The sequence below is a fragment of the Barbus barbus genome (assembly GCF_936440315.1).
Source record: "Barbus barbus genome assembly, chromosome: 17".
Taxonomy (NCBI): Eukaryota; Metazoa; Chordata; class Actinopteri; order Cypriniformes; family Cyprinidae; genus Barbus; species Barbus barbus.
This window is the reverse complement of record NC_136745.1, coordinates 29,595,646-29,608,959: the sequence shown is the minus strand read 5'-3', so window position 1 is coordinate 29,608,959 and position 13,314 is coordinate 29,595,646. Positions and strand designations below refer to the sequence as shown.

At 37.5% G+C, this 13,314-nt stretch overlaps 1 protein-coding gene across 1 annotated transcript in view; it reads left to right on the top strand.

Annotated features, from left to right (window-relative positions):
- LOC306883508 (copper-transporting ATPase 1-like) overlaps window positions 1-13,314 on the top strand; it is a 38,600-nt gene that overhangs the window by 20,036 nt on the left and 5,250 nt on the right. The window contains exons 9-20 of the mRNA XM_079438809.1: window positions 500-722; window positions 814-1,047; window positions 1,435-1,526; window positions 1,624-1,751; window positions 4,567-4,721; window positions 6,282-6,416; window positions 7,834-8,028; window positions 8,108-8,290; window positions 9,367-9,577; window positions 10,470-10,616; window positions 12,173-12,315; window positions 12,403-12,606. Of these exons, the coding sequence (XP_079294935.1) occupies window positions 500-722; window positions 814-1,047; window positions 1,435-1,526; window positions 1,624-1,751; window positions 4,567-4,721; window positions 6,282-6,416; window positions 7,834-8,028; window positions 8,108-8,290; window positions 9,367-9,577; window positions 10,470-10,616; window positions 12,173-12,315; window positions 12,403-12,606 (2,050 nt within the window). The remainder of the gene's footprint in view (window positions 1-499; window positions 723-813; window positions 1,048-1,434; window positions 1,527-1,623; window positions 1,752-4,566; window positions 4,722-6,281; window positions 6,417-7,833; window positions 8,029-8,107; window positions 8,291-9,366; window positions 9,578-10,469; window positions 10,617-12,172; window positions 12,316-12,402; window positions 12,607-13,314) is intronic.

Here is a 13,314-nt window from a genome sequence, read left to right as displayed (position 1 = left end):
ATTCGTCTTGTCAGGATACAATTTGTTTAACCTTTACAACACAATAGGAACAAGTATCGCAGAGGAAAAAAATGTAGGTTGTACAAAAATGGCCTATTATAATTTTATTCGTCTTGTCAAAATACTAAATTCGTTTAACATCTTGCTGTAAACACAAGCCTAGGAAAAGTGTTGCAGAAGAAAAATAAATAAATTCGACATCTGTTATTTAAAATTATAGGCTAAGCAATATATAAACAAAACCGAGTTGTACGTTCTTCAAGGACAGCACATCCACACTTTGCTCCATTGATGCATTTTTAAAAAGTTTAACTTGAGCGCTGCAGTTTGAGATTGCTGTCTCTTGTGCAAGATGCTGCAGAAGACATGAGACAGGCTTACAACAGTGATTTTTGTCTAGTGTATTTACATAGAAAAACAATGGAATAGTAGCGTAATGAATGGAAAACACTTTCTATGTGAACGGTCTCTTAAAATGCAGCATCCTGTTTCCTCACAGATGGAAGAGATCATTTCTCATCAGCTTGATTTTCTGCGTGCCAGTTATGGGCATGATGATGTATATGATAATCGTGGATCACCAGATCGACATGTCCCACCACCACAACGCCACAGCCGAGGACAGAGAGAAGTACCACTCCACCATGTTCCTGGAGAAACAGCTTCTGCCGGGCCTCTCCATCATGAACCTGATCTCGTTTCTCTTCTGTGTCCCTGTGCAGGTCGGTTACCTGCCAGTTTGTGGCTTATTAATGCACTTTCTATGTTAAAGTTCCTTAAAGTCACCATACCGGTTTTGTCTGTCTTAAATAGTTTATCGGTGGCCGGTATTTCTACTGTCAAGCCTATAAAGCTGTCAAGCACAGAACGGCCAATATGGATGTGCTGATTGTTCTGGCAACAACAATCGCATTCACATACTCATTGGTGATTCTCCTGGTTGCCATGGTGGAGCGAGCGAAAGTGAACCCCATCACCTTTTTTGATACTCCGCCCATGCTGTTTGTCTTCATCTCGCTGGGCAGGTGGCTGGAGCAGATAGCAAAGGTGAACAAGCATTTCCAGTTACACAAGCTATTCATCTGCATGCTTGTAATTATTTACATTTAGGCATTTAGCAAACACTTTTATCCAAAGCGACTTACAAATGAGGACAATAGATGTGTACTACGTGTAACACTAGTGTTAGATGCTCTGTTTTTTAAATTTAAAAGAAAAATTAAAATTGTAAAGAGTGCAAGTGTTAAAGGATAAAAAGAAAATGAGTAGCTAGAATAGAGTGCTAGTGTTAGAGGGTCAAGTATAGATGGAAGAGATGTGTTTTTAGCTGTTTCTTGAATAATTCATTATCAGAATGATAAGAATCCAGAATCATCTCTTAATTTGTTGCATTGTTCTGTGCTAATGTTTATACGGCTTTGTCTTTAATCGCAGAGTAAGACCTCGGAGGCTCTGTCCAAGCTGATGTCTTTACAGGCGACAGAGGCCACTGTTGTTACACTGAACGATGACATGTCTGTGTTAAGGTTTGTGCGTCTCGTGCTGTGAATTTATTTCCTATTAAACAGAAAGCACAGCTGACTTCTTTGCACATATGACCTTGGGTATCTCTCTGTGTCTCAGCGAGGAGCAGGTGGATGTGGAACTTGTGCAGAGAGGAGATGTTGTGAAGGTTGTGCCCGGAGGGAAGTTTCCAGTCGATGGCCGAGTGATTGAAGGACACTCGATGGCAGACGAGTCTCTCATTACAGGTTCAAGAGGGCACTTTTCTCTTTACTAATATGAGAGCAATCAAACGAGGCAGGATAATTGTTGTGTACTCCATATACTAGATTTGCACAATGAATCGTATGTTAATCATAATCATGATTTCTGCTTCTCTCGATTTATTGAGCGTAATCATATCTGATATTTTCCCACTGGTTGTTTATCCTGAATTTGCCACTTGCATTATCTTGCATTGCCTCTACAAGCATTCATTGTTGCGGTTGCCAGATTTTAAGAGTTTAAATATATATTTTTTCTTGAATTGATACATTTTCTGCCCATTGGTATACTTAATCTTCTCAACCTGGCAACCATTTTTGCTTTATGAAAAAAAAAAATATCCCTGCATGAATTTTTATTTGAAGGTGCAGTAGGACATCTTGGGAAATACTAACTTTAGCCTGATAGAACTGAAAACGAACGTCCCACCCTCCCTGCAAATCGCCGTCCAAAGCCCTGAAGGCATATACGCACACAGATCAGACGACCAGAGACATTACTACAATACATCATGTGTTATTCACCGCTGAGAAAACTTTATAGTACAGTTAGTAAAAGTACTATAATACCAGGAAGGAAGATCAAGTTGTTAATGATTGCCTGCCAGATAAATACAATTTAGACCACTTAACTTGATGATTGCTAACGATGACTTTCAACCAGCATAACAACAAATGTTTCCGAAGACAATCACCTATTGCCAGTGTTGGGAGAAACGCGTTACAAAAGTAATGCATTACAGTAACGGATTGCTTTTTGCTGTAACGCCGTAGTGCAAGGCATTACTAATCAATTTTCAGTAATATTTTACTCGGTACATGTTCAGTAACGCTTGCGTTACAACACACTTTTAGCCCAAAATTTAATTGTAAAAAAAAAACACAGCAAGACATTAACGAATCAAAAATGCGGCAAATTCTATTTCCTGTTCGTGGTCAGTCAATAGCCGCGTGTGGTGTCCAAGTTTGTAAATAAAGGCTAAACGACAGCTTCTGATATATTTGTTTAGCGATTTATTTCATTCATCTCCCTCTCACTGGTGGAATTTTGTATTGTGTGACGTAGTCCAGTGAAGGCGTGTTTAGGGCGTTTTACAGGGAGTGCGAGTCTACTGGGTCGATCATGGAAACGTGGCATGATTTCGGCCTCTGTGCTCGAGCTCCGAGGCTATTAGTCCCGCCCGGCTCGCTGTAAGCCCTGGCCAGTGGCTAATGGGTGAAAATGGCCAAAGACTGGACATTCACGAGATGGACGTATGCGCATTACTTCGAGTTTTCTGTCATCCTCTCTTGCATTGTCTTGAGCCTTCACTTTGCCAGTTATAAGCTATATTGTTAGTAGCCTGGATAGCCCACAGTCATTATGCTACACCATAACGTCCTCTACTGGATATAAAATGCTCTGCAGTACATTTTGTCATTTTAGAATGTTAAGTTCTACTTCTGTAGTTATTTTGGTGAAAGTAACTCAAAAGTAATACAGGAGTCATGTAATGCATTGCAATTCTGAGACATTAATATTGTAAGGTAAGGAATTACTTCTAAATAACAGTAACAAGTAATCTATAATGTATTACAGTTTGGAAGTAGCTTGCACAACACTGACTATTGCACCTTTAATACTTATATAATTACACAATATGGCACAAGCAACAGCTGTTTTCCTAAATATTGATACATGAGCCTGATCGCAAATGTGATTTAAATTTTAGACAGTTCAAGAAATTAATATTGAGTGAGTTACACTTTAGACACAATATCGTCTGTTTTTCTCTGTTTTGCCCACGAAAATGGTTCCAGCCAAAGCCAAAGAAGAACATTTATGCGTCTCAGAGCAACACTGCGGTGTTTCGTTTTGAACAAATCATTTGAGTCAGTAATTCAATGATTCATTCGTAAAGAGAGCCGCGTGTCATTTCTAAATGGATCATCCGCTTTGAATGAATTGTTTGAATGAATGATTCAATGAATAACTCATTACGACAGGGGCTTGCTGCCACCTACTGGTGGTTTTAGCATCATATTTGTGACCCTGGAGCACAAAAGCAGTCTTAAGTCTCTGGGGTATATTTGTAGCAATAGCCAAAAATACATTGTATGGCTCAAAATGATCCATTTTTCTTTTTTGCCAAAAATCATTAGGATATTAAGTAAAGATCATGTTCCATGAAGAAATTTTGTACATTTCTTACCGTAAATATAGCAAAACGTAATTTTTGATTAGTAATATGCATTGCTAAGAACTTCATTTGAACAACTTTAAAGGTGATTTTCTCAGTATTTTGATTTTTTTTGCACCCTCAGATTCCAGATTCTTAAATGATTGTATCTCAGCCAAATATTGTCCTATCATAACAAACCATACATCAATGGAAAGATTATTTATTCAGCTTTCAGATGTATAAATCTCAATTTCGAAAACATTTACACTTAAGACTGGTTTTGTGGTCCAGGGTCACATTTATTAATCCATCAGCCAGTTTACCAGCACAAAAACACACTCAGCAAAGTATCATTTAATTATTGTTCTCGAATAAATCCCAATAAATATTGAGATATCATTTTTTCAGTATAGCAAGATCTAATGATCAGAATGTCATTTAATTAGACATGGGGTGTGCTCTTATTATTTGGGCCAGTAAGTAACTACGTAACATCCTAGCATAGCAATGTCAGAGCGACCACACCTCTCCTCAAAATTGACTAGAAATTGACTTTCTGTGTAATGTTTTAACCCTTTATTTGCCCATTTGTGCAGTGACTGAAATCTAGAGGTTTAATGATGTGTCTCGTGGTGCAGGTGAAGCCATGCCCGTCACTAAGAAGCCGGGGAGCACCGTCATCGCGGGCTCCATCAATCAGAACGGCTCTCTGCTGATCAAAGCCACTCATGTGGGCACAGACACCACCCTCTCTCAGATCGTCAAACTGGTGGAGGAGGCGCAGACTTCAAAGGTGCGTCTGTCAGCTCAGCATCTGCTCTCACAGTATGTGTTTTGGAAATAACAGCTTCTGATTCTCCAGATTAGTCCAGATTAATGTACACTTATTTATTTATTTGCAAGGCTGAGAGTAGTTCTGTCAATTATACTTAGTTTTTTTTAATTAATATTATCATCAATAAATTGTTTAATAAATATACTGTCATTAAAATGTAATATAAAAATATATTTTAAAATACAGAAACAAAATCATTTTAATAAGTAAAGATTCTGAAAGTACTGAAGGAGATCCAATAATAACTGAATATATATTTACAGTAGTAACAACAAATTATATTTTATTATATGATATGATTAATATCATGTTTTTAAATATGATGGTTTCATTCACACCCAACATAATATATGATATTTACCTTCTGAATCTAACCATGTCATGTCAACAAATAGAAAAGTCAGGCATCTATTAATTATCATGTTAATTACTGCGCCTTTAGCCCCAACAGCAGGGGCGCTTTTTTACCCCAAATACCACACTTTTACATATTCTTTCGCTATTTAAAAACTATTGCTTTAATTATCTTAAAACTGAAAATCATAAAGAACACCTTTGTCTCAAAACATATGCATTAATTCTCATTTGCTACTTAAATCTACAACATTTAAATAACATAAAATATTAGATCAAGTAAGCACAGAATCAACATCAGACGAATATACACGTGCATCTTGAAAAGCAGATGTTTTGGAAAGTGCTAAGCCATGTTTTGTGCCGTCTAGTGGTTTAGATGAGCATAATATCAAAGGTGCCTTTTACTGCGCCCCGTTGTACCCAAATATTGTCCAGTTGCATTACAGTTGAAAGTTTGGAAACAAATACTCATGCCTTACTACTAAACTAGAAAAAACAAAGCCATCAAAACTATGACATAAAAGAAATGGATTTATGAATATATTGTAGTAACCAAAAAGTGTTTAAAAATATACTTTTTTGAAAAAATAAATGGATAAAACTTCTGGTTAATTCATTAATTAATTCATGTTTTTGACTCAAAGGCCCCTCCATTGTCCACAACAATTTTTAAAAGTCTCAATGACTTTTCCAGTCATACGTGATTTTATTAGATAATGATTTAAAAAAAATAGGTAGCAAAGTGTATATTCATTAAAAAATGCTCAGGTAAGAATATTATCAATATTACATTAGATTTCCAGGTCTAGAAATCACACCTTGGTCTTCCTCTTATATTAAGGCTTTTCTAGTCCGGTGGGGTTTTTTAAAATTATATTTAAAATATTAAATATATTTCGATTTTTAGTTGTTTTAGCATTTGTTGTTTTTGTTATTATATTAGTTTTTGTTATTTTAACTAATTTAATGAGGCCCTTCCTGGGCCCCGGCCCCTGGTTGAGAAGCAGTGCTTTAAATCTAAAGGGTTTTAATATCATGACAAACAAACTCAGGGATGTTTGTGCAAACATTTGACTGTCAGTGCATTCTCTTTATCCAGTGTGCATATCTAACCTCAGCGTTGGTCTTCACATCACCTTCTTTTAAACTTTCCAATCTCAGGCTCCCATCCAGCAGTTTGCGGATAAGATCAGCGGCTACTTCGTCCCGTTCATCGTTGGGGTTTCCTTCCTGACTCTCGTAGCCTGGATTCTGATCGGCTTTGTGAACTTTCCGCTTGTGGAGAAGTATTTCCCTGTGAGTGAAGCCGTCTCTGTAGATGCATGTTCGTCTAAGGCTAGAATGCCAGTTTAGAAGCATTTAGTTTTTTCTCTGAAATCCAAGGTTAAGTCAAGGTTTCAAATAGTCTAGGTTAGCTTTGTGAACAGTAGAGTGTGTTTACATAGTACATTGGACAGAAGGGCAAGAAAAATCCTGTTTTCCATGACATGTCCTCTTGAAAATATTAATACTTTAGAGTTTTAAAAGGATAGTTCTCCAAAAAATGAACATTTGCTGTTAATTCACTCACCCTCAGGCCATCCGAGATTACTTTTTTCTTCAGTAGAACAGTAAAGAAGATTTTTAGCTGAAACTGTGGTCCTTGGTGATTTATAAAATGCATATCAGTGGCTGCACATTTTTGAGAATAAAAAAAGCATATCAAGGAACACAAAATTATTACCCGTGGCTCCTGACAATATATTGAGGTCTTATGAAGCGAAACGATCGGTCTGTGCAAGAAAATGAGCATTATTTACAGCATTATGACCTGTAATCCAGAGCCTCAGTCAAACGGTCCGGAGTGATGTCCGGTTCACAAACAAATCTTTTTTTTTGTGAGCTAGCTGAAGCTTCTGAAACAGTTCAAAGCTTGAGTGGCACAGATCTACAAGTTACTCAATCTAAACCCACTTTCAGACACCTGACAGTCCCTCCGACTGGAAATAAGCCACAATAGCAGTGTGTCTGATCCTGTGATGAATGAACTCATTCAGTTCTCCAGTTCCTCAAACAGTCACTGAACCGAGGAAAGAGTTCGACTCGGACCAAAGACGAGGAGCCGCTGATATGCACAAGTGTGAACCGAACACTTGAATGAAGGGACTAAATGAAAGTTTTTATGGTTTCTCATTGTTTATGTAAAAAGGTGAGCTGGTGAAGACTAATTAGTTCACTTTGTATGCTTTAGACATGTAAAACATCCACATTTCACATAATTACTGGGATGCTTTAATAATATATTGCGCATATGTTACGTCATTGAGTGATTACCTAAACAAACTAGTGCTTTGAAATGTCCGAAAGAACCAGCTCACAGAAAAGAATCAGATTTCTCCATTTGCCTGAGACTCTGGATTACAGATAATAATGCTGTAAATAATGTTCAGATTGCTTCATAAAACCCCAATATGTTGTCAGGAGCCACAGGTATTGTTCCTTGATGTGCATTGTTTATTCTCATAAACGGGCAGCCACTGACTTACATTGTATGAATCACCAAGGAGCGCAGTTTCAGCTAAAAATCTTCTTTGCTGTTCTACTGAAAAAAAGTCACTTGCATTTTGGATGGCCAGAGAGTGAGTAAATCAAAAGCCAGTGTTCATGTTTAGGTGAACTCTTCCTTTAATGCTAGACCAGGTTTATGTTTATTAGTCAATGTCTCTCTCTGCAGGGTTATGATAAGAGCATCTCTGAGGCAGAGGCGGTCATCCGCTTCGCCTTCCAGGCCTCCATCACTGTCCTCTGCATCGCCTGCCCCTGCTCTCTGGGTCTGGCCACCCCGACCGCGGTTATGGTGGGAACAGGTGTGGGAGCCCAGAACGGGATCCTCATCAAGGGAGGAGAGCCGTTAGAGATGGCACACAAGGTCAGAGATGGGCCACTGATTTTAATGCTGTCGTGTTGTTCAGAGGAAGACCATTTTATAAATCTGTTTGTGTTTTCAGATTCAGTGTGTGGTGTTTGATAAAACCGGCACCATCACGTACGGAGCTCCCAAAGTGGTCCAGGTGAAGATGCTGGTGGAGGGGAATCGGATGCCACGCTCTAAGCTGCTGGCGATCATCGGCACTGCTGAAAATAACAGTGAACATCCGCTGGGTGCTGCCATCACCAAATATTGCAAACAGGTCAGTCTGACTTCATGGTGTGTTGTTTCTTTACTTAAAGACTGTGGTGGTATTTACATGGTAAGTTAAGCCAAGCTAAATTAAGCCAAGTTACACGTTTAATTAAAATATGTAAATAAATTGCAACGGCTGTACTGCATTAAGAAAACAGACAATCCATAGTTTAAAAAAAATAATTACGTATGTGTAATTAATAAAGGGAGAAAGGGAAAGGGGAAGTGGTGTGTGGCCAAGTATAGCAACCCATACTCTGAATTTGTGCTCTGCATTTAACCCATCCAAGTGTACACACACTAGTGAACACACACCTGGGGAGCAGTTGGGGGTTCGTAGGTATTTATTATGAGAAATATAATTTTTATTCAAAACGTTTTCATTTCTAAAACTGTTGTAAAATGACATGAACTTTACTGAAAATATGAAAGTATTTTCTTAGGTGCAACTTTAAATAACTACATTTACTAATTATTGGTTTTTTAAATGTATAAAAAAATACATTACATGTTTAAGCCATAATTGTCAAATTAAGCCATAATTACCAAAGTGTGTCTGCATGACCAGGGTTTTTAGATGTAAATCATACCAAAAGATTCACATTTCAAATAAATGCTTTTGAACTTTCTATTTATCAAAGAATTGTTTGATAAATAGAGCAGCATAACTGTTTTCAACATTGATAATAATCAGAAATGTTTGTTGAGCAGTAAATCAGCATATTAGAATGATTTCTGAAGGGTCATGTGACATTGAAGACTGGAGTAATGATGCTGGAAATACAGCTTTAATCACAGGAATAAATTACATTAGCGTATATTCAAGTAGAAAACAGCTATTTTAAGCTGTAATTATTTTTAACTGGATTTTTTCTGAGCATAAGACACTTCTTTCAAAAACTTAAAATCTTACTAATATGTTTGTTGTCTAAACACCTGCTCTTAGTGCCAAATCGGTTTCAGTAAAGCTTGTTTTAGTGACTGTTTTAAACATCATTCCCTGTATCAGTGCTTCCTGTGCACTCCTGATTTGCATGAATCTGTATTTGGCCTGTAGATTCACAATGTCTCTTCTGTGTTCAGGAGCTGGGTACGGAGTCTCTTGGCGCCTGTACAGATTTCCAGGCCGTGCCAGGTTGTGGGATCAGGTGTCTGGTCAGTAACACAGAAAACCTGTTGAAGAGAGACGACAGCGACAGCGAGGAGAACCAGCGCAATGCCGTCTTGATCCAGATCAGCGATACCAGAGCGCACGGCAATGACCGTCCGCTCATCATGGACCCGCAGCCGCTCAGTGAGTGTCACATGACCGCTTCTGCGGGATACCATAGGCTGCATACTCAAAATGAAATACAAATCTGTAAGTTTTGAGAACCAAACTCAAATTTAATTATTCGCACGAGTAGATTACATGCAAAGTCAATTTTATGATATTTGCCTAAATCGCGTTTAGTTCAAAAATTTCAACTCGAGCAGAAAATTTGCATGACGTGTTCTCGCGCAAGCCAATCAGCCAAGAGCTTATTAACAAGTCTGGTTGAATCAGAAAATGGAAGAGAGCATTATTGTAGCCGTCTGTGGGCACCCCCAAATTTATGATATAGGTATCTGGAGCATAGAAAACAAATAAAATCAGTTGTAGTGTTTGGCTTGTTATATTTTATTAGCATGGCTACAGAAATGCTGCTATCAATAAAAAAAAATGTCAGTGTATATACAGTAGTAAAATGTAACACATATTGGATTTATTGGATGGGCGGCACTATATGTACGGTTCATTCATCAACTGAAAACAGAATCGATTGGTTCTAATGTCAATGTTAAATTGATGTCCAATACCGACAGCTGACGTTGAGATTTTGTTGTTTTTAGGTTGTGTAACCAAAATTCAACGTTAAGTCAACATCAAATATTGACGTCAACCCGATTTTCATTTTTCAACTTTTGTCCGACATCATGTCCAACGTCAACCTGACGTTACATGGTGCCTGCTGAGTTCATTATTCAAAATGAAAATGTGAACAAAAATGCAAGCAGTTAAAGGTGTTATTATAATTAAAATATGAAAATTAAAATGATGGGTAATAATAGATAATGACTGAATTTTTACGACCCTGTCCGTTAAAATTAAATCTAATACAACCTCTGGTGTGAACACACCATAATGCTTGGGTTTGTGGTTTCAGCTGTAGTCCAGACGGCCTCGTTCACAGTGCTGATAGGGAACAGAGAGTGGATGAGGAGGAACGCGCTGCAGGTGCGAGCAGATGTGGATGAAGCCATGACGGAGCACGAGAAGAGAGGACGCACTGCTGTGCTGGTGGCTGTGGACAGTGAGTGAGACTCTGTGATTTCAGACACACTTTGATCACTTTCATTTCCATATGAAACATCAGGCAAGAGATTGATTAAAAAAAAATGTTCTGACCTCGGTAGATTTTTTTTTTCAATAACGAATGAATGAATGATGCATTAATATAGTGCTTTATTGTGTATTGCTGTACAACCAAAGCGCTTTACAATCATGAGGGGGGGGTCTCTCTTCAACCACCACCAATGGTGCATTCAGTTCTAGGGCTGCCTCTGACTAAAGATGTTTCTAGTCGACTAATAGTCGTTCCTTTACGCCATTAGTTGACTAATCACATGTTTATTAAACCATAATAAGCTTTTAGCCTATTCCACACTCAAGCACACACATAACATTTAGAGAAAAATGCACCTTTCATACGGATTACAGAATCCGTGAGTATTTGTGTTTGATTTGAATTGGTTTGTTTAAAAGTAGAGACTCGCTGTATTACACTTTCATTTGAGCAAAATATCTCAGTAGAGATCTCAAAACTCTTACTTAAACTTACATGTTTGCTGGTGTTTTCATATCATCAGCACCTTTTCCATAATGTAGAGAGAGCATGTACAGGTCCTTTTCAAAAAATTAGCATATTGTGATAAAGTTCATTATTTTCTGTAATGTACTGATAAACATTAGACTTTCATATATTTTAGATTCATTACAACACAACTGAAGTAGAAAAAATAGAAGTAGAAACTGAAGTAGAAAGAAGAAAAAATCATGATCATAATTTAAAATACAGTTTATCGTGCAGTCCTAATGGTGGTGTTCATGTGCATTAAACTGAGAAATATGATCAAAAATGTGATCTTGATTCCGACATGAACGTACATAAATCCACTGTTTAGTGTCACTTTGAAATGCAGCTTTTAAGAGCAATAATACAGCAATACGGGAAGAAGTTTTTAAATGAAATGCGACCCTGGACCACAAAACCAGTCATAAAGGTCCTTTTTTTTTTACATTGACAATATTTGGCAGAGATACTATTATTTGAAAATCTGGAATCTGAGGGTGCAAAAAAAAATCTAAATAATGAGAAAATCTCCTTTAAAGTTGTTCAAATGAAGTTCTTAGCAATGCATATTACTAATCAAAAATTAAGTTTTAATATGTTTACGGTCGGAAATATCCTAATGATTTTTGGCATAAAAGAAAAATCAGTAACACTTTATTTTAAGGTGTCCTTGTTACACGTTGCATATACACTTACTATTATAATAACAATAAATTATGCATAATTACATGCAAGTAACCCTAAACCAAACCCTTATCCTAACCCACCTATATAGTAGTTAATTAATATTACTCAGTACTTAAATGTATAATTACACCGTAACAAGGACACCTTAAAATAAAGTGTAACCGAAAAATTGATAATTTTGACCCATACAATGTATTGTTGGCTATTGCTACAAATATACCTGTGCTACTGATGGTTTTGTGGTCCAGGGTCACAAATGGAGGTTAATGAATTGCAGTTGAAGATTGATAAATGTGCTATTTTGAGCATGTGTGCTGTTTCCTTCTCAGATGAGCTTTGTGCAATGGTGGCCATAGCGGACACGGTGAAGCCTGAGGCTGAGCTGGCCGTCCATACTCTCACAGCTATGGGGCTGGAGGTCGTGCTGATGACGGGAGACAACAGCAAAACAGCTCGAGCCATCGCTGCCCAGGTACAGCAGCCTTTAACATTCCCTTCAGTAATAATTGTTCTCTAGGAGCGGTGATTTTGAGCAGCTGAGGTTGTGTTTTTTTTCCAGGTGGGCATCAAGAAGGTGTTTGCCGAAGTCTTGCCGTCTCACAAGGTGGCGAAAGTGGAGCAGCTCCAGCAAGCGGGGAAACGTGTGGCAATGGTGGGCGATGGAGTGAACGACTCGCCGGCGCTGGCCATGGCAGATGTGGGCATCGCTATAGGCACGGGCACGGATGTAGCCATCGAGGCAGCCGACGTGGTGCTCATCAGGGTATGAAGACTAGGGCTGGGAAAATAAACTGATGCATCGCGAATCAAGAAATAATTCAGCATCGATTCTGAGATTTTCTGAACGCTAGGGATGTAACGATTCACTCAACTCACGATTCGATTCACGATTTGATTTTCTCACGATTTTTTATATAGAAAATGCGATTATGGGTCAATGACATTAGGGCTGTCAAAACAAATTATGAAATTATGCCTTTTAAATTCTAATATAATTCGAATTTAGTTTTTCAGCCATTTTGACAGCCCTATGACATAAGGATTTTTGACAAATACAAAAATAATAATATCTATTGCAATTGTTACATTAAGAATGTTGTGTGCACATAAATTCATATTAGAATTTTAAATTAAGTGATTTTAGTGTTTTTCCATCTAGATGAATAAAAAAAGGTCAAGTGGAGCGACCAGGATTTATCATAAAATGAATTAATTTCCTTAAAATGCATAATTTTATTTTTATTTTTTTAATATAAAGTTCTCAATAATTAAATTGTTTAGAAACAAAGTATTTAAATTTTTTGAGTTTTTGTAAATATTTATTATTTATATTTATTTTAATAATGTAATTTTTAGAAAAAAAAAAGCCCCTCCCCTCGACCGTAGACTAGCCAATGGCAGTCGAGTATCAGTTGCATGGAGAGCGGAAGTCGGACATCTTTAGCTTTCAGCGCCATAGAGAAACATTGGA